We start from the raw sequence: 21,336 nt of genomic DNA on the forward strand, positions 1-21,336 counted from the left end.
TGCTCCGTCACTGCACAGTGAAGAAGTTCTTCCTCATCTCTTGGTGGAACTTCCTGTGCATGTTTCTGCCCGTTGCTCTTGTCCTATCTCTTGGCACCTCTGAGCGGAGCCCAGGTGGCCACAAGCCGCTGAGGAGTTAAACCCCACCGCCAGCACAGCCCAACCCCGTGCCACGCACTGGGCGGGGCTGGGACTCGAACCCTCAACCCTCGGAGCCGCAGGGCCCGCGCTGGCCGGGCGGGGGCGCGGCGGCCCCGGCGCCGCCCGGAAGCGGAAGCGCGGCCGCGGTTCCCGCCGCGGTTGCCGAGCGGCGGCCGCTCCGTCCCGTCCCGCCCGCGGCCATGAGCGCGGCCGGGCTCGTGTCCGCGCCGCCCGCAGCCCCGCCGGGGCCGCCCGCCCCCGCCATGGCCCCCGCGCCCGACTACTACGAGGAGGAGGAGCTGGAGAGCGCCGAGGAGGAGGACGGCGAGCGGAGCGCCCGGGCCCGCGACTCCGACGAGGGTGTGTGGGGAGGGGGCGGGTCGGTGCCCGGGGACGGGGGGATGGAGCAGGGGCTGTGAGGGGAGCGCTCCGCTCCGCACGGTGTTTGGGGAAGGGCTGGGGGCTTCAGGGCTTCGGGTGGCGAGAGCAGCCGAGGGAAACACGGAGCTGTCAGGGGGCAGCGGCTCCCGAGAAACAGTGAAGCGGAGAAGCCGCTGGACAGGCGGAGCTGTGGCTTCCCAGGGGAGCAGGGACACGGGGGAGGGCTGGGCAGGGACTGAGTGCGACAGCAGAGGGAAAACAGCGGAGACATCCCGGGAATGGGTTCTGACTGCGTGGTGTGAACGGGGAAGGACAGAATTATAGCAGGGAAGGAGGACGTAGCAGCACAAGAACCAGAGACTGAGAGGAAAGAAGAAATTAAGTAAAAATTAGGTAGCCAAGAGTGCAGAGGGCATAAAAGGACAGATAAGGGGAATGTAGGAGGACTCTTGGACGGTGCCTGTTACTGGCAGCCGAGTCCCCATCCCCTCTGGTTATAGATGAGATATTATTAATCATATTAAACATGCAGAGGGAGACAGGGTCAGTGGTCAGAAATCCACAAAGGATTTCCTAACAGAGTATGGAAATCCTTTGTGCTGGCGCATACATTGAAGTACATTTCTTGCAATTAAAAACCTTCTTGGTTTATCTTTGGTGCTTTTAATTTTATCTTAAGTTTAAACTGTTTGTAGCTTAAGAAAAATCTAAGGTTTGATTTAAGGGGCTGGGCTTCCCAGCCATGTGTAGGGAAGTAGCTGTGGTTTAGGTTTCTCAGCTGTACCCTGTAAAGTCTGGAGGCACTTGCCCCTCTTTGGCAAGGTAATGGATTCTTGGCTCCCCACGTGTTACAAATAAAAGCCTGAAAAGTCTTAGCAGCAAACTGGCAATCCCACAGTGATTTACTTTATTTACAGTTTATACTGTTTATAAAGTGCAGCTATCTTTATGGCAGTGCTGGTATCTGAGTGCTGCAGTACCAGCTGAAGTACAGGTGAGAAGTTCAGGTCCCAGGCAGTAACTGCTCTCTTGGTGAGAGCTTTGTGGTCAACCTGAGCAGCACTGAGGGGTGGAACTCCAGTAACAGCTTTGTGAAATGTCTTTCAGAGTCTTCAGGCTGTTTGTGTCTCACCTGTGTGTGAGCATTAATGTAGAGCCCCTCATCTTAAATGAGAAGAAATTCCCAGGCTGAGGTTGAAGCTGTTCATGCAAAACTCACAGTTGTAGGAACATGAGATGTTTATTTCCCTCCTGAATTCATCTCTCGGGTTGTCTTTGATGCTAAATTGCCTGAGGTTTGGGGATTTCTTTTTTGTGTGCCTGTTTCCTTGTTTTTAAACAATTTACTACTGAGTTTGGTTTTTCTTTTCTAAATACTTTTTCAATTTAAGCAAGTTGTTTTTTGCCTTGTTTAGACACTGAGGATGCCAGTGAAACAGACCTGGCAAAGCACGAGGAGGAGGACTTTGTAGAAATGAAAGAACAGTAAGTAACCCATTCCAAATACAAATAAGGTGATGTTCTATCTATTTGTGGGTTTAGGGGTGTTAATTGCATAAAATTTGGCAAAGTTTTGTGCCAAGTTTGGGAGTTTTAAGTCCTTACCCCAGTGGAACAGCTCATGAGTCCATACACTTTTATTTCTGTTCTCCCCAGTTACTTTCTCTGTTCTGTATAAATTCAAGGAATTAAGGGCTGCTGCTGTTTTAGGCAAAGAAATAATTATGAGTTCTGGGATCTGCTGCAAATGCATCCTTCTGCAGATAAATCCTTCAAATAAAATAAAGGTTCTGCTTTAGATAAGCTAAAGAAAAGTAAAATCCTATCCAAATGCCTTAAACAACTGAATTCTAGTCCTGAACCAGAAATGGAGACTTGAAATAGTCTGCCCTTGGTGTGTAGGAGCATTTGCAATATTTTGAGTTCTTGCTTACTGGCAGAGACCTGTTTTTATACAGGTCAGGAAGACTTGGCCAGTGTTAAACCACAGATGTGTGGTAAAAGAAATGCAGGAATAGACTTTGGTGGTTTTCTAAAATAATGTGGGGAGCTAGTACACAGCTAATAAAACTTGACATAGTGCAAGAATGATTCTGCTGTAAAGTTTCTGATGTTTGTAGATCTAAATGTCATTTTAGTTTACAACAGCAACAAAAAATACTATTTTACCCAAATTTTAAACCCATTTTTAAGACAGAATGAGAACCTTTCATGAGAATAAAATTCTTTAAGTTTGCAGCTCACTTGTTTCCTGAAATTCTGAGAAGTTTTTGATTCTGTGTAAGCATGTAACCTCAAGAGATGGTGCAATAAACAATGAGTGCTTGGTGTTTAAAGTTTCCTGCTGTGCTTGCAGGATGTATCAGGACAAACTGGCATCTCTGAAGAGGCAGTTACAGCAGCTGCAGGAAGGTAAGCTTACAAGAGTAGCTTTGGTTTTTTATTTTCAGCACCTTTCAAAGGATGGGAGCAGCATCTTGCACTGCATGTTGGCTTTCAGCTGTGCTGCAGAGTTAAGAATGTCACCTGCTTCCCATCTTTTCTCCATCTTAATTCCACTTTTAGTTAAGCCTCTCTGCTAAAACATTTCTTAAAAGGAGTAATCCACTTTTTACAAAAGCAGGGAATGTGCTTTGAGTGGTGTCTGACTCCTTGAGGATATTCAATACTTGGGAAAAAAAATACAATGGGAGTCTACAATTTATTTCTACTAGGTACTCTTCAGGAATATCAGAAAAGGATGAAGAAGTTGGACCAGCAGTACAAAGAAAGGATAAGAAATGCAGGTGAGTAGAATTTCTCTCTAAGACACTGCAAATAACTTAAATGTGTGTTTTGTATAACACCTGAAGTAAAAAAGAGGTAATTCTGTCCTTTAAAGAAAAGGAACTTGCTGGAGCTCTCAGAGTCCACCAAAACATGACAGGCTTTGCCTTGATGATTTTCTTCCCTCCATCAGCATTCTTTGCTGACTGATAAACAGTTTTAGCCTTCATTTGTGTGAAGCAGCACAAGTAGAAAGATGATTCCATTTTTATCTATCCCACAGTGTCCCACTTTGCTTTGTTGTTTGGTGGCCCAGCTGAAGCCTTTGGCTGCCCTCTCTCCTTGAGTTTGCAGGAGTGGGAATTAGGAGCACAGGCTTTCCCCAGGATCTGTCAGTGAACCATGAGCACAGAGCATTTGCTGCTGGGACTGTTGTGCATGGCTGTGCCATGGAATGGGCTGCCTGGGCTTTGGGCACTGCTCTGTTTCAAGGAGCAAAGTTCATTTTTCATGTGCCCAGTGCTTGTCCTTCTGGGTGGTTTTACTGTGTTGCTGCAGAGGAATGGCTTGGGAACCAGATCCAGCTGCTTTCCCTCTTTCTTCTTCATTTTCCAGTAGTTCTCACCTTGGATATTGAACCAGGGCCTTTTCCAGAAGGCATTGTGTGGATATAGGAAATACAGCTGCTCCTCCTTTAGCAAAAACAAACAGTTCTGTGTTTCTGAAAGTGCCTGGGAAAGGGAAAGGATTTACTTGAGGAGCTGAAGTGGTTTGAACAACTTCTTGTTGACAGGAGCCTGTCTCCTGAGATGAATTTCACTAATGATTTAGGGTGGAAAACACCTCCAAAAAGACCTTTTATATGCACTAGAGCTGCATCCTGACAAGCCTGGGCTGTTCTGATACAATTAAGCCCCAGTGCAAACTGGTTTTTCTGCCAGTGCTGCAGCAGCAGAGTTCTTCCACAGGAGGGCAGGTGATGATCACTTGGAATTTTATAAGTAAAAAATCCAGCTGCCTTGTACTACAGGAATAAAGCTCCTTTATGTTTGTCCTTGCCAAGCTGAGGTTTATTAAACCAACAGTTTCCATTTACCTGCATTTGATTATCTACATAATGCTGCTTTCATGCTTTGCAAGTAGAAAGTTTGATTTTTATTACAGAAAGTTTGATTTTTATTACAGCATTCTTATATTTTGTGTATATCTATTACTGTTCTTAATTTTTTTTAAATAATGGAGTAGTAGAGTGTTGCTGCTACAGCCTGAACTGAATAGTGTGGAATAGTGGAAGCTTTTTGGGGTGACAGTCTGTAAAAAACCTCTAGTAACAGTGTATTTCTGTGGGACTTTTTCATGGTCACTTTATTTTCAGCATAAAGCTGTGAAGTCAGAGTAGAGATTGGATAGGTACATGAATTATTTGCTTCACTGCCTGTCTTGGCTGCAATATTCAATGGCTTAAAACGTTAAGGAAGTAATTTTGTGCAGCTTTGAAGGTAATAAATTTAGTCTTTCTTGTGTTTCAGAACTGTTCCTGCAGCTGGAAGTAAGTACTCTTAATTTATCAAAAATATGCATTAATTAGATGGAAGAGGCATAAACCTTGTTTCACCAGCCAGTAGTTGGGCTTGTTTTCCCAGAAGGTTTAAAGAAATTTTCTTCCTCTGGCTGCCTTGTTGCACTTGAGATGCAGTAGAGCTTACTGCTGGTATTACCTCAAGTAACTTCTGCACTTTGTTTTTAAAATAGAATTAAATATTTGCTGTTGGGCTCTTGTACCTGGCTGTGCATTGGGCTGGTCAAAAAAGGGGGTTTAAATTGATGAGTGCTGATTATAAATCAGCAGAGCTCTCTTCTAGGGACTTGATTTGTTGTGCAACATTAAAATGTCTTTTTACAACTCATTCTTTTGCCAATATAATAGCACTAAGTGGTATTTGGATGTTTTTCTGTAGATTGTGAGTATTGATAATCTTTAGAACCTGGGCCAGTTGTGAACTGAAAAGCTGATCAATAAAGCATTTGAAAAGCTGTTGTGATATCATTAACTTGAGTCCTTAATTAACCCTCTTGCTCCTTGGGTTTTGCATTAGACAGATCAGGTGGAGAAAAATTATGTGAAGGAAAAGAAAGCAGCAGCAAAGGAGTTTGAAGATAAGAAAATTGAGCTTAAGGAAAATCTGATAGCAGAGTTGGAAGAGAAGAAGAAGATGATTGAGAATGAAAAGCTAACCATGGAATTAACAGGAGGTAAAGATGACAAGCACCTGTCATTTGTGTTATCCACTGTGGTCCTGCTTAGGAAAAGAGCTGTGAAGATGTCAGTGCTGCTTTACACAGCTGGTGGGAAATGCCAAGAGGGGCAGAGCACGAATTGATGGCCTTTGAATGGAGACAGCAGCTCCAAATTCAGTGAATTGTTAACAGGGGAATCAAGCAGTGCCAGTGGAGCAGCAGAGGGGATGATGGGCTTGCTGATATGCAGGGAGAGAGGCTGCTTTGGTTCCCTGATGTAGCAATAAAACTACTGAGATATGTCACAATATTGGCCTAATCAATAATGGAAGCTTTTAAAGCTGTGTCCTTTCCTTGCTGCAGGAGTGGGTGGTCAAGCAGTTGAAGAAAACCAAACAATAAAGGTTGAAACCTGCTGCTTAAAGCCAGAAAACAAAGATTTGTGGGTTACATTTGTGTCCAGGCTCTAGAAAATTTATATTAAACGGACAGATTTTTTATTTTTTTTGAGACAGTTGGTATCCCTGTGTTGTCATTGCAGGGGTTCCACACTGTTGTCTCCTTATCACAAATGTTTCCCACCTTCTTGGTGTTTATTGTGGGCAGCTCCTCAGAGCACTGACTCTTCTTCACAAAGCAGCCAAATGACTCCAGTTCCTTTCTTAACCAGCCACCCCTCTTTTATTGCACTCTTCTTCTCATTGCTTACAGCTGTGGCCTGGTAAAGTCAGGCCTGTTCCTAATCTTTGATAATTGGCACAGCTGCAGCTCCTTAGGGTGAGATTAATTTCTACACTATCCTTTGTCATCTTTTATCCCCCTACAGCCCTGGTGCCTTGCAGTGCTCTGTGGTGGTGGGCACAGGGCAGCTCAGTCAGGGGTTGATTATTCCTGCAGAATTCTGTTCCTGTGGTGCTGAACCAAAAGTCTGGTTTGATGTTCTTTGGGAGCAGCTCCCTCACTTCATGGACTGATAGTGTGAGGCCTGTCCATGAGTTACACCCTTCATGTATTTCTTGCATAGTATCTACAGGTTTTATATTAATAATGTAGTTAATACTCAGAAGTGAGAATTAAACCCTCCTTTGGTGTATTAAATGGTGCTCTTGGCTTAATATAAACTCTTAGGGCTGATGTGGACTGGAAAGCATCTTGAGTTATGCTGTTTCCCTGGTAACTTCTATTTATTTATGAAATCTGGTCTCATGGTCATCCTTGTTCACCCTTGAGATGAAGAGAGAAGGAATTTGGTGTATTTGGCACAGGCAGAGCTGCTCAAGGTTTTTGTGTCTAGTGGGATCCAGAGGGGCTCCCCAGATGGAAATACTTCCCAGGGGTGATCCAGGGGTGCTTAGAGATGAGCCAGTAAATCTCAGCACAGACAAAGGGAAGGTGAGATGGTGAACTGGCTGCCAGTTCAACAGACCTTGATGAATTAAGGAATGAGTTGTGAGAGTTTAGTGCAGTTATTCAGTAAAGGTTACCTGTAGGCATTTGGACAAAATAAGTTCAGATAATTACTTGGTGATGAGACTGGTGTTCAGGTTTTTAACAGACTTTCTTTTTTTCCCCAGTGCATATGCTGCAGTTTACTTCCTGTCAGCTGCTGCTCTGTGTGTTATTAATTAGGCTCATTTCATTAATCATTCTTAGGTAATCTGAATTTAAATACTGTTTGTTTGAAATCACTCCAGCAGACTTGTATCAGTCTTCAATGCAGAAATTTCCTCTAATCTTTTGACAAAGCTGTTTTTCTGCCTTGAAGATGAGAGAGCAATTGATTTGTAGCTGATGTTTTACATGCTATTAATGATCTGAGTAGGGCTGGGAAAGAACTCTGTGAGCTTGGCCTTTTAAATCTGTTCCCAGGCAGATATGGTGAGCATGAAAGGAGCTTGCCTTGAATCCTTGTAGCATCATTGTGCTGCTTATCAGTACCTGGAGCAGCTGTAACCATGGCAGTGCAGTGACCTGATGGGAGAGAGAACTTGGATTCACTGTCAGCACTTCCATGCACACACACACAACCAAAAAAAAAAAAAATCCAATTTGCTGAATGAAAGAGGAAAGATTATTTTCCCTGTGCTTTGTATAGAAAGCTGCTGCTTCTTACTCCTTTCTCTCTGGTCTTATCAGCTCTCCAACTTCATTTCTCTGCAGATTCAATGGAAGTGAAGCCCATTATGACGAGGAAACTGAGAAGGAGACCAAATGATCCAGTTCCCATCCCAGACAAGAGGAGGAAACCTGCCCCTGATATCCTTTCCTGGAGTCACTGCTGGCTCTGCAGCCCCTGTGCTGCCCACACCTTGGCTGTTTTGTACAGCAAGGGAAAGGAAATGAAATGCCAGGATCAGATTTTAACCTGGGAAATAAATACAATTGTCATGTGTAATGTCTGCTAAAGCAATACCAGCAGTTATACAATTATATATATATATATATATATATGTTAGAGATCCTTTGGTATCCTAATTTAATCCTTACAGTATCATGAGATAAACTATTCTCACTGACAAAAAAAAGTTGAATTCTACAGGCAATTTATTTCACAAAAGAAAAACTTTAAAAGAACATTATATATATATATGCTGAGATAATTGATTCCATAGATAGTAAATGGCTTTTTACATGAGCCAGAGCTTTTCTCATTTCAAGACGTGACAAGGCATTTACCAGAAAGATCATATTTGTCATATCCAAATAGTTTTTTCCATTTCTGATAAAAGCTTCAGATCTCTAATCCAGAGATGCATAGCAAAAGCAAGGATGCTAGATTTGTTCTTTGAATAAGAAAAGATGAAGATTCATCTTGTTTTCATGTATCACAAGAGACAGAAAAACATGTCTGTGTAATCCTTAGGATCTGCCTTGCTGCATGTCTCAAAATTAAAATGTTCCTTGGCTTCTGGAAATATGTTTTTAGCTCCTCTGTGATGATAGCCACTTTTTTCTATTTGTGTATTAAATTCACCTGGAGAGGAAGGCAAGGATATTTGCTTTGCAGGGGTTTCTTATTAGATTCTAAACCTGTATTTCTTAGATTAAAAAAACTTATCTGAGTGACTCTCATTTTCTGAAGGCAATATCAAACCTTGAACTTTTGGAGTTCATGCAGGATGGTCATGAGCATCTCCAGTTTCAATTAACCTCCTCCTGGTTGGAGATTCTGTTCACTCTTTTGGGAAGAAAAAAAGTCATTTATTAGTGCCCCTATCTCATCCAAAATAAATGAGTTTCATAGTGAACATGACCTGCTAATTGAGCATGATACAGCAACCACACAGTGAAAATCTCTGCCTTTGCTCCCTGGGAGAGGATTAAAGTCCATCAAAACCAAAATCCTTGAAATGCAGCCCAGCAATTGTTAACTTTAGTGTAATACTTTTGGCTAAATACTTTTTATGAAGAAACAAAAGTACGGCAAAGCTCTAATAAGACTGTAATACACTAATTTATATTTTCAGAGGTTTTGGGTTTCTTTTCAGGTGCATTGTAGGCTCTTATTTATCCCCAGCCCCAAAGTTTTATTTAACTAGGTTTAGGTGGGATTTAGCTTCATTGTAGAAAACCTGAAGTGAGTCTTGTTTCAGCTCACAGATTTTTCTCCACAGAAATAAAAGATGAAAACCACTGAAAATGCTGGTGCTTGATGCTTCCATGAAGTAAATGTCAGTGCACTAAAGGTTTTTCATTGATGGTTGTGTCTGAATAAGTTAAAATGATTTTGCACTCTGCTGCTAAGATGGTGGGGATGGACTTGGATTAATTCCTCTGACAAAAAAAAACCAGCTCAAGTAAGACATTTATTAAAATCCTGGAAACCTTTTGGCTTGCATTTACTCAAGTGAAATGTCATTGACCTTTAATTTTTAGCCTTGCTTGTCAAGAGCTTATGGAAACCTTAATTCTGGATACCTCAGCTAAATTACTTGTTGACTGATGAGCAAATAATGGAGGACCTAAGAACACTGAATAAGGTAGGAATTGTTGCTTGACTGTATTTCTTCATTTTCAAGAGAAGGCAAATGATTTCTCCTGAAGAGAACAGAGCTCTCTTTAATGTTAATTTTTGAGATACGGCACTATTTCATCCCTGTAGGCTTTCTGAAGTAGCACAAGAAAAGATTTAGCAAGATGATATCTCCTCTTTTTCATTGAGGTTTAATTAACCTAATTTAAATGACTGTCACCTAAAAGTGTTACCTTTTGTGGGAACCAAGGGATGAGCAGTGTTAAGGAGTTTCTTCCCTCATGGCTGAGCAGATGTCAGTGTGTTTTTTGGGAGATCACAGGCTGCCTTTGTTTCAGCCTTAGTGTGGGGTAGGATTTTTTCATTAATTTTTTTCTCCCTGCTGTCAAAAAAGATTTCAGCAAGCTGGATAGGGGGCAGTGTGCATGCTTATAATTTTTTCTGGGTTTGATTAACATATTGTTTTCTTGCTGAGCACTTGAAGGCTTATCTAATTTCTTAGAATATAAGCTGCTCATTAAGGCATTTTGAGGATGGTAGTGGAACATTGGTTTTGTGCCAGCTGTTGAGGTTTCTCTAATGATTCAGCTCCTGTATTTTGTGTACCCTGAGAAATGTTGTATCACATTCAAAAATAGTGTGTTAGATGGGTTTGATTCATTGGAGTGAGTTGGCTGAATGCTCTCAAGTTCAGTTTTTTGGCCTTTTGGATCATTATACTGATTATCTGCACCTTTGGCTGTTTAGAGCACCCTGGTTCTGTGTTAGGCCACTTAACAGAGCATTTAAAATAGAAATACACAGAGTGTGGAAAGTGAGATATCTGCAGTTATCAGTGCAGCTTCTGTGGCTCCTGTCAGATCTCTAACACTGCTTTTTTCTCTTCCCATGCAGCTTAAATCACCCAAGAGACCAGGTGAGTTACAGATGCAGTGGAACTGGTTCCTGGGGGGTGCTCTGAGCAGAGAATGGCACTGCAGATGTTTGGCTGTGCAATAATTGCTGTTCTTTGTGTGGTGCTGGTGTTTGTCAGGGATGGGAGGGGGGCATGAGCATCTTTGGTGGCTGAAACAGCTGGAAAAAAGAAGTTTTCCATTATATTCAGGTGCATCTGGGCACCTTGTGCCTTAACAGAAGGTCAATGTTATGCCTTCAGCTCTCTAGATGTGCCTCTACACTTCTTTCAAGACAGAGTCGAACTAACTTGCCTCAGTAATTTTAACCATATTTAACTAATTCAGTGTGGATTATAACTAAAACAAAATCAAGGACATATTGTCCATCACTTACCCATCAATGTTTTTTCACATAAATGCTGTATTTCAGTGAATATTTTAATTCGAGGCAGAGGTCAAGTTACTCATCACAATATATAATATTTTCCTGATGGATATTTGAGTTTGCAGCTTTCTCTGCTTGCTATTTCTGCACACCCAACCTTATTAACTGCAGTTTTGCAGTCAGGTGTGCTGCTGTGAGATGGACACGTGCTGATCTTTAACCAGAGTGTCTGTGCTGTCCCCAGCCTCCCCCTCCTCTCCTGAGCACCTCCCAGCAACACCAGCAGAGTCTCCAGCACAGAGGTTTGAAGCTCGGATAGAAGATGGCAAACTCTACTATGACAAGAGATGGTGAGGCCTGGGGAGGTTTTGTTTCCATCAGTCTGTGTTTTGTTGTGAGGAGGCAGAGGCTGCAGAGAGAAATGGCTTTTTGAGCAAAGAATTGGTGGACAAAATGCTTTAGGGCAGAGCTTTGCTGCTCCCTCCACAAGCTCATCATGGGCCCAGCAAAGCAGAGGGGATGATGGAATATTCACACCCTGCAGGCTTTCAGAGATAACTGGTGCCACCAATAAAAGGAGACTGGAATCTTGTCCATGGCCCACTGTGGCACTTAGGAAGTCAAACCTAATGAGAGCAGGAGAGGCAGCAGCAGCCACAGTGGGATGTGACTGAAGCTGCCCAGTTTGGACACAGACACTCCATGATTTGCTGTCAGCAACACTCCCATTTCTGAGCTTCAGATTTGTGCCCAGCATTCCACAAGGTGGCAGAAGAAATGTCATCCAGCAGCTGCTCAGGATGAAAGATGCTTCTAATAAATCCAAATAACCTTTAAAGATCAAACCCACCTGGGAGAGGCAACTTCAGAATTGCTGATTGGATTTATCTCTGTTGAGTTTTATGGCCATACAGCTGTACAAGCCTCACAAAACACAAGGAAAATATTAAATTTCTGCAGAGGAAACTTAGATCTTACACGTAATCCATGAGACTTGCAAAGGTGGATAATCAAGAGGGCAATCTTGAACTGCAGCAGAACACAATTTGCTTTCAAAAAGTCATCTGCTTATTTGTAGCCTACTTCAGTGTTCTGGTGGCTCAAAACAAGTGATGAGGCTGTAATTTGTCACAGAAGTAGGTGTGAAGCTGTTTTTTTTACACAGCAATCCCCTTGGCCAGTTGGTCAGTTTTTCTTTCTGCCTGAAGTTTAATTGAGAGTTCAGTTTACACAGCTCTCATAAAAGCTGCTCCCTCAGTTTAAACATTCATGAAGAGTAAAGCAGATAGGAACTGAACAAGCTACTTATTCCACAGATTCATCAAGGTTTTTAGAGGTTTTTTTTGCTTTTATAATTTTTTGGTGTGTGTAAAGTGACTGTCCCCAGGATATATTTGGATGAAGATACTCTTCTTAGAATTTTGAAGCATATGGAGTACTTGAAAAGTGTTCACGAGTAAAAAAAGAAAGGAAAAAAAAAGGCATCTGAAGTAATCTGTCAGTAAAGCTCAAAACTTCTCATTAAATTTAAACCTGGAAGAGCTTCAGTGAGCCCAGAACCTCAGCAAAGCACCAGCTCTCTCTGAAGGGTATCTGGCTGTGGCATAAAGCACTTAACAGATATTTTCACCTTGCTGAATTCACTTGTCATGGGGGTCTTGCTGTCAGGAATTCCAGCTGTTGTTTTTTGTGGCTGCCTTGTTCTTCTGCTGTTTTAAGATCAGTATCTTAGATTTTTTTGGTTGTAATAATCCTGCTTAGATCTTTTTGATTGATAATAAGTAATAGTACTTGTGCAAAGTAGCTGGTGTTTTAAAATAATGAAGTAACTGTTGGTAGTGGGAGGGTAATTCTTCCTAAGGTGCATAAAGGATGCTGGCATGCACAGAAATCCTAAACCTGACAGGCCAGGAATGACTTTCTCTGTTTCCTGATGCAGCCCTGCATGACAATTACCTGAAAACAGGGAATGTTTAATGCCAGTAATGAACCCCCTGAAGTCTTGCAGAGACATTTCAGATATCTCCAGAGTGGAGTGTTTCAGGTGAATGTAGAATTAGACTTGGTTTTTTAATGCTCAGAGCTCTGTGCTCCCCCATCAAATCCTGAACCACAGTTCACTGTAAAGCAGCCATCTTTGTGCTCTTACCTTTGCTGCATACAATAATGCAGAGGGATTTCCTTCAGTCTTCTGATGGAGTTGCAGTTGGAAATCTTGGCCTTTCAGTAAAATACTTTATAGCAGGAAATGGAATTATTTCTGCTTTCCTCATGTGGTGTTTTACCTACTGCAACAGTGAGAGTTGTTTGGCTCTACTTTCTGGAAAGCCAACTTAAACCCCATTGCATTTTTCATCTGAAGTCATTTCCTCAGTCCTGTCCCTCTGTGGATATATTTGGCAAAAGGGTGGGACATTGTGACTGTGTTCACAGGGGTCTTAGGATGAGGGAAGAGACAAGGATCTGACTCCATGTTTCAGAAGGCTTGATTTATTATTTTTTGATATATATTATATTAAAAATATACTAAAAGAATAGAAGAAAAGGCTTCATCAGAAGGCTGGCTAAGAATAGAAAAAGAAAGAATAATAACAAAAGTTTGTGGCTTGGACAGAGTCTGAGCCAGCTGACTGTGATTGGCCATTAATTAGAAACAATCACATGGGCCAATCACAGATGCACCTGTTGCATTCCACAGCAGCAGATAACCATTGTTTATACTTTGTTCCTGAGGCCTCTCAGCTTCTCAGGAGGAAAAATCCTAAGGAATGGATTTTCCATAAAAGATGTCTGTGACAGGACATGACCAGGGAACTGATGCACCAGAGTGTGCCTTCAGCTGCCCTGGCTCTGTGAGTGTGAGACAGGTGAGACAGCTCTTCAGTGAAACACTGCTGACTTGGCTCTCTGCCTTTTCTGGGCACAATTAGCATTAATTTATTGATGCAGAGTCATTCATGGTGTGAAATCCAAGGGCTGAATGAAGCCTCTGACATGTGTGTTATCAGCTTTGGAATTCACTGCTAATCAAAAATTGCAAGTGGGGGAAATATTTCCTTGTCTGCGTGGGCACAGCCAACACTTGAGAGCTGTTGTTTGCCCTGGCTTCTCCTGCACTCCTGCTGATTGTATCAAGATCAAAACTCTTGCTTAAGTACTCCCAGCATGGCATGGTAGGGCACTGCTGGACTGAGATTCTTGTCTCATCTTAGTGAGGCCTGGGGTTTGCAGCAGCTTATTGAGTTCCTCTGTATCATTTAATGACATCTGGACTTGCTAAACTGAGATTTTTTTTTTTTTGGCTCAGATCATTGTTGCTTTGCATTGCCCTGGAATCCACTGACATTGTTGCTGTCAAAATGAGGGAGAAAGACACCTGTGTCCAGCCATTGTTTAAAAGGTTGCAGGATTTGGGGATTTTTCATTCCCTCACCACCCCAAGGGTAATGAGTGTGTTTGGAAGGCTCAAAGCTGACACTCTTTCCAGCTGCTGGCAAGCACTGTGAAAATTCTGAGTGCAGAATTTTCCAGTAGGAAGAGATTGTGGAATAAACCATTGGAAGACTTCCACATGTACAATATGGTTATTGTAGAAATAACTGTAAAGTTTCAATAAATCCATGCATTTTGCAAATGGCAGTCAGGCTGCAGGGGGCTGCACTGGGTGGCCACTGAGGGAATATCTGTGCAGGGAATCTGCAGCTTGGATTGCCCAGATAAAATCATGATTAGGGAAAAGGTGGAAATACAGTCATGCTTTTATAGCTGTAAAGTATTTTGGTGCTTGCTTGATTAAGATGATTTACTTACAAATCACCTGTTCCACTGTAATTAGTTCTGCCTATGGAAGAGAATGAGGCAGAATGAACAGAAAGTGGGGGTTTGGGGCTGGCACACTGCAGCACTTGGAGAAATGTGAGCTGTAAAGAGGGGAGTCCTCGGAATCAAATTCAGAGTTAGGAATTTCAAAGTCTTTGTTTTATACACAACACATTAAGAACAATATAGAGCTTAAAATATGATCTGAAATGGATATGTTTAGTTATGGACTCCTTATGGCAGATATTTACAGCCCATTACAGAGTCAGTTTCCCATTAGTTACCATTTTGGGTATTTTCACACAATAGGACAGCATTAGAAAATTGAGGTCTCATTAAACAATGCACTGATTGAGTGTAATTCACTTTTGGTGGTGGTGGTGCTCTGGTAATTCTGTATGGGGGAACAACTTGAGAATCTGTGATTTACTCTATCATATTTTGTCAGGCAAAATAAGGAGTTGCCTTCTGAAATCCATCCTGAGTCTGGAATGGGAAAGGCTGCTTGGATTAACCCTTGAAGGCTGGGTGTGTTGTCAGTCACTGTTCCCCTGGGCTGTGGCTCTGCCTCTCCCCTTGCAGTTGTGAAATCTGTTTTCAGTGCCCTTCAGTGCAGAGTTGAATGTGAGTTAAGACTCTCCTGCATTTCAAATATCATTAATGCAGGATGTGTGTGTGTGATCAGATCACCACTGTCTTGCAAAGCTGGAGAAAGTGGTGTGGAAAGAAAGGCAGACTTCAAATTTACTCTGTCCAGCTTTATCAATAGTGGATTCATGCATTTCCTTTTTTTTTTTCCTTTTTGCAGGTACCACAAGAGCCAAGCTATTTACCTGGAGTCGAAGGAGAACACGAAGATCAGCTGTGTGATCAGTTCTGTGGGAGCCAACGAGGTTGTGGCTGCTTTTATTTGTCAGCAGAGGGGGGACAGACAGGGGTTTAGTAAGGGCTGAAGATAGATACCTGTCTGGGGTGTAAAGAAAGCTGAAGCCAAGATAAAACTGACTTGAGAAATCTCTTTTTGAGCTGGGAAGAGACTGGGTTTGTTTCTGAAGGATAATTCAGTGTTTTGCAAGCTCCTGCAGCAGTTGGGCAAAGGGAGCACTTTGGTTTTTGCTTGCAGATTCCAGACACTTCAGGGAAAGAAATAATAGATTTGAGTGCACTTCTTAATCAGCCAATAAAGAACTTTAATTTGTTGTGGCAGCTAAGGGAAAACACTTTATTTTCCCCAGAATGAGTTGCATGTGGGATCTGTTTGTGTCACAGCTGTTCCCTTGCAGGGGCAGTTGTGGCACTCTGTTGTTCAGATAAAAGCAGTGGTAGTGTGCTTATGGGTGCATTAAAATTTGTCAGAAGTTATTATTGTAATTTAGCAAAACTAATGTTTTGCTAAAATGTCATTCCATCCTACTGTGGTAGAATATAAAATTGTACATGTTTGTTTCCTACAGTTGCTCAAACTTCATGGATTTTTGAATTATTTTGGCAAGCAAAACATGCCAAATCCTTGGAAATGTTGCAGTTGGGAGATGATTATCAATGAATGTTGATTTTAATTTCTCTGGAGAAATAATTGAAGTAGAAATCCAGGCAAATTCATTTTATCCTAAGGAGTTCTGTTAATAAAGTCAATTTATAACTAAAATAATAGAGTTAAATCAATTTACTTGCCAGGCCTGTAACTAATATATGAAGAAAAAAAAGTTTAGGGTAAATCACAGGCCAGCATAACTTTATAATCCTTTGCATTAGGAAATATTGGACTTCCCTTCTAAAATACTGCAGTACTAACGAGTGGATAATTCTTACTCAGTGTATTTATTTAAATATGTTAAAATGCATTAGAAGGATATAATGCAGAGGAAATTGCTCAGACTTGATTTTTAAAGTACAGGTTTTTAGATCTAAACACCTTGAAGGTGATTTCAAAAACTCTCTGGAGTGGCTGCCTTGGTGGCAGCAATTTGTCTTGTGGCACGTGGTGTGAATCCTTCCATGCAGGTGCTTAAAAGAGAGGCCCTTTTATCTCCAGACACAATTTCTGTGCTACATGGTGGGAAATGCTTCGTGGAACAGAATCAGAATCAGCTTTTCATTTGACTAATAGTTACTTGTCTGGGCAAATCCCAGGATAGATAATTTTATCATCTGTGGATCTAGAGAGACTTAGTCTTGATTAGGCAAAGCTCAGTGCCACGGCTCTGTTGTGAGCTGTGGCAGGAGGAACCTGCTTTCCTGATGGTGCTTGAAAGAGTCATTTTTCTCGAGGACTGTTTTGAGCAGGAAGTTAAGGAGGTGAAGTTAGACACCTTGTTTCATTTTCTACTCAGGTTGCTAATGCTGCACATGGGGAGGGAGAGGGGATTAACCTCATTGATCTGTGCCCCCTGAGGGGCTCAGCTCCGACACTAAGACACCGAGTTAATTTGTCTGTGTGCTGCTTGCTGTCAGTTTTCCCTTTTTCTCCCCTGATTCATCTCCCTGCCCCTTTGTTTATGCCCTTGCTCTCCTGCAGATCTGGGTGAGGAAAACCAGTGACAGCACCAAGATGAGGATCTACCTGGGGCAGCTGCAGCGGGGCGTGTTCGTGATCCGCCGGCGCTCGGCCACCTGACCCTGCTCTGCCCTGTCCTGGTTTCTGTCACACCACCAAACCTCTGCCAGGGGCTCACAGGCTGCTCACTCCTCCCTGCAGCAGGGAACAGTCCTGACCTCTGCCGAGACACTTTGTGGCTGGCCACATAATCCCCAGTAGTCCTTAAACCTTTAGTGATGCCCAAGCACTGCCCTGGACTATTTCTGGATTTTGCATCAAGCTTCTGTACGCTCTCTCTTTGTATTTTGGGTGACTGTTTGAGAAGACTTGGCGTCATCCTCCTTTTTGTTGTTGTTTTGTGGTGCACAGACGGGACTCTTGTGTCAAAAGCATCATCATCATGTTTCTGTTGGGAGTCAGACCAGTGGAAGAAGCTTTGCTTGTCGAGACCTGAGGTTATTTGTGCTTTTTGGCCTTGTTTTCCTGCAAGGCTCAGGATTTTGGGCAAAAGATGAATCCTGCCAGGTTTCAGCTGCAGCTGAGAGATGCCCCCAGAATATCTGGTGTACAACATCAGCCTTATTGGATGGACTGTTGAAAGACTGGAGAATTTTTTAGGATGGTGTGAACAGCTCAGAAACTGCTGAAATACAGTGATTTTAATGTAGCTCAGAGTCACGCGCGGTTAGTCAGAAGCTTCCGTTTCTCTTCACATTAAAAACCCCTTCAATGAACAAGCAGAGTATGTCTGTTTGCTGATCTAATTAGCTGGCATAGGTGGATGACTAAATTGAAGGACTAATTACCTGGATTTTGCAGATAGCAAGGCTGTATGAACTCTGTGTGTGTCTGTAACCACTCAGAGATGTAAAGAGGCAAACGATCAATTTCCCTTTTTCCACTGATGCTCAGAATCACAGGTTGTGGTGGGATCCTGCTGACAGGAGATCTGTAATATCCTCCCAAGAATCCTGGTACAGAGTAGGAAGTGGCCTTGTCATGCTGTTAGCTGGAGCCTTCATTCCTGAGATGTTCTTCAAAGAGCTCCTCTTGAGGGCTGTTTTAATTGCTGGAGGTAACACTGAATTTCTACACTTGCCCTCCTGCAGCACAAGTGAAAATGCCCAAATAATGACATTAAGGTGCTCCCTAGGTGTTTAAAGATCTGCCTCTGGCATTCCTTTATTATTCCCAGTCCTTTGCTGATGGCTGGAAGCACCAGTGCCATGTGTGACTGCCTCGGCAGGAGCCACATGGTGCCCTGGCAGTGCTGTCACATCTCCACCTTCTGTGCAGAACAACTCAGTGCTCCTTTTGATTACTAGTCAAAAAGTTGTAAATCCTGCCTTTCTCAATCTCTCTCACTTTGAGGCATCTTTTGAGGTTTTGCTTTTGAGCTGCCTTCCTGCTAACACCCATCCAGCCCTGCCTTTCTTTGGTGTGTGCATCAGTGGAGTCCAGGGAAGGGAGTTGCAAGGGCTGTGCCCATTCCTTTCCTGCAGTTGGGTGGCAGTCACATCCCAAAAATTGCTGCCTCTACGTGGGTCTGGAGTGGAGTGTGATGGCTGAGCTCCTGATGTGACTGAGACACCTGACTTGATTTTTGCTGAGTTTTGAGGATCTGGAGCTCTGGCAAGGAAGGAGAGGGTGTTTCCCACCCTTGACAATGTGCCATCCCTGCTGCAGCTTAGGCAGCCAAATGCAGCAGGCTGGATTTTGTCAAGTTAGCAGCTTACTTAATATAACTTAACATTCTCTGCACATGTCACAGGTTTTTGATAAGGTGATGATGTACCAGGCAGGATTTGTCACTGAGTCTTTAAATGAACATCGTTCTAATAATAAAAAATGCTGAGGAAGTAGCAGGATTTATTTCCTGTCTCTATCACTTTATCAATACATATATTTGTGGGAATTGCTGGTGACTTGTGCTCAGTGTTGGGGAGGTGCTTTGCCAGCAGCCATCTGCTGCTGTGGTGTTTCCTGTTCTGGGGGAATTTTGGGAGTTAACACAAGTGTGGGATGTCAGTGTGTGGGGGACAGGAGAGGGGCTCCATGAACCTGTGGTCAGTCAGGGCAAACCCCAATCTCAAACTCTTCCACACCAATCTTACTCCTCCAGGAGAGATGTGAGAGGTCTGTACAACTTCCTCCTGTCAGAATTCCTTGCCAGTTTCCCCAGTGCCCCTGGGTCAGCCTTTGAACTGGTAATTTCTGCTTTTGGCAGCCCTCAGGGGTTGTACTGCTGCAAATGGCTCCAACTTAACTGCTACACTGAAGGAATTTTGTTTATAGGCTGCTTCATCCTCAGTTTCTTAATGAAATGAAAGTCTGCCTTGCCTCTGTTGATCACCATAAAGAGTGGCTGTGTCTCACAGAGTACATGAATATTGTATCCTGGATTTTTTATCCTGGCAGGCTGTTCTGTATTGGCCTGAGCCATTTGTGAGGCTGAAGTGATAAAGTACAGTGCCTTGCTGTGCACTCAGGGAAGCAAGTGCATTTTTTTTTTTTAATCCTAAAAGGATGCACAAATAGTTCTGTGGTGAGGATGAGGCATGTGAAGATCAAGAGTGGAGACATCAGCTGTAGAACTGAAGATTTCCTGCCACGGGTTGGAAAAATAGAGACAAGTTACTCAAGGAGATGGACAAGGTCTTGCTTGAATTCTAGGAGAAAATTGGCTTTTTTGTCTGTTCTTTGCCTGCTTATCATCAGTCTTGAAAGATCCCAACCCTCTGAGCAGAAACAGCTTTGCTGCAGGTATGAAACAATTTAATCCTCATTATGAACAGCATTCAAAGCAAATTCAGGAAATGGCTTTAACTCGTCGTTACAGTAATTTTAAAGAAAGGTGAACCTTCTGCCAAAAATAGACTTTTATTGAGGGTTAAATTGCAGTTGGCTGAGTCATATTAAGCTTTTCTGTTTTTTATTGCCTTGAGAAATGGACTGTGATGTTGATATGTGCAAAATAAAAAAGACATTCCCCCCCAGCCTTTAGATGTTCCAATGGAAGGAGGCCAGATCAGGGAGCCAACTTCCAGGGGTTTTTTGACATCGTTCTCAACAGAAAGATTTCCAAAAAGGCTTTTTCCAAGGGCAAATGGTAATACACAAAATTGGCTTTTTTAGTTTATGTGCTCTGCCTGGAATTTTGTAAAGAGACAAAGGGATTTAATGACAGAAACTTTAATGGTTTGCCTTGTTTTTTGTAAATTTCTGGGGAACTTAAAGAAAATAAAGGCTAAAAGAGCAAAGAATAGCTTTGTGGATAACTGAGGTTCTTCCTCCGTCAGAAAAAAGAAAAAGCAGCATTTGTGTTCTTATTCCACAGAAGCAAACACTGAAATATTCAGGAATTCTGAATGGGTGTCTAAAGTGTGCTGTTACTATTTTTAGTTTGTCCAGTTCTAAAGGTAAGAATTTAATACACAGTGAGGTATTTAGAAAACACAAGAATGCACATTTCTATTTGTCTATGATTTATTGAAAACCTGTCATCACTGAAACCTCAAATTTCATACAGTTAAAGAATTCCTCTATTGTAATGTTTTGCTGAATGTGGGAAGCCCCTTTAATATTTAACATCAGCTGAAACTTTGGGGATGCCAAAACATCTTGTAATACTTAAGTGCCTATCACTTTACAGTGGAGTAATTCTGTTTATTTAGATTCCTCCTTTTTAAGCAAGACTGCCTTTCTGTGAAATATTGATTTCAGTTTTTAAATAGACATGAAAAACAGCTTGGGTTTATGAAAACCAAAACCTCCCCTAAATATTTGGGGACTTTTCCCCTCCAATTTGATGCTAATAAATGAGCAGAAGGGGGAGAGTGGCTCAAAGAAGCCTTGGGACCAGCATTAAAATAACATTTAGGTGACAACAGAAATGCTAAATATTCTCCATGGTGTATATCTAAACAGGATGGGTGTCTCACCTCCCCTCACATAATTAAAATGCTGAACAGCAGCACAGGAAGAGTTACTTAAGCCTTTGGTTCTAAAATAGCAATGCTCAGAGCAAAGCCAGGCATTTGTAGGGCTTTGGAACCGAGGTCTGTAACCCACGGGAAGCAGCTGCTGATTTATTCCATCAATCTCACATTTGAAAGCTATCAGTTCTCTGGATGCCTCAGGTAGCTTTGTCATTTTTCATTTAGTTCTAATTTGCATCCCCATGTTCTGCCCTGAATCC

General features: G+C 42.3%; 1 protein-coding gene across 1 annotated transcript; it reads left to right on the forward strand.

The window, feature by feature from the left end:
• Positions 1-249: 249 nt before the first annotated feature.
• On the forward strand, positions 250-20,401 carry SUDS3 (SDS3 homolog, SIN3A corepressor complex component). The gene is made up of 12 exons (XM_074554112.1): positions 250-501; positions 1,938-2,007; positions 2,879-2,934; positions 3,237-3,308; positions 4,818-4,837; positions 5,385-5,541; positions 7,687-7,782; positions 9,445-9,506; positions 10,394-10,415; positions 11,025-11,130; positions 15,408-15,492; positions 17,118-20,401. The coding sequence occupies exons 1-12, from the start codon at positions 342-344 to the stop codon at positions 17,214-17,216; spliced, it is 1,005 nt and encodes a 334-aa protein (XP_074410213.1). The 5' UTR covers positions 250-341; the 3' UTR covers positions 17,217-20,401.
• Positions 20,402-21,336: the final 935 nt, after the last annotated feature.

This window comes from Zonotrichia albicollis, chromosome 18 (genome assembly GCF_047830755.1).
Source record: "Zonotrichia albicollis isolate bZonAlb1 chromosome 18, bZonAlb1.hap1, whole genome shotgun sequence".
Lineage (NCBI taxonomy): Eukaryota > Metazoa > Chordata > Aves > Passeriformes > Passerellidae > Zonotrichia > Zonotrichia albicollis.

Coding starts and splice junctions, on each gene's coding strand:
- SUDS3 (XM_074554112.1), top strand. CDS start 342: ATGAGCGCGGCCGGGCTCGTGTCCGCGCCGCCCGCAGCCCCGCCGGGG. Junction 7,783..9,444: donor GAGGAGGAAACCTGCCCCTG/ATATCCTTTCCT, acceptor AATTCTGGATAC/CTCAGCTAAATTACTTGTTG. Junction 9,507..10,393: donor ACCTAAGAACACTGAATAAG/GTAGGAATTGTT, acceptor CTTCCCATGCAG/CTTAAATCACCCAAGAGACC.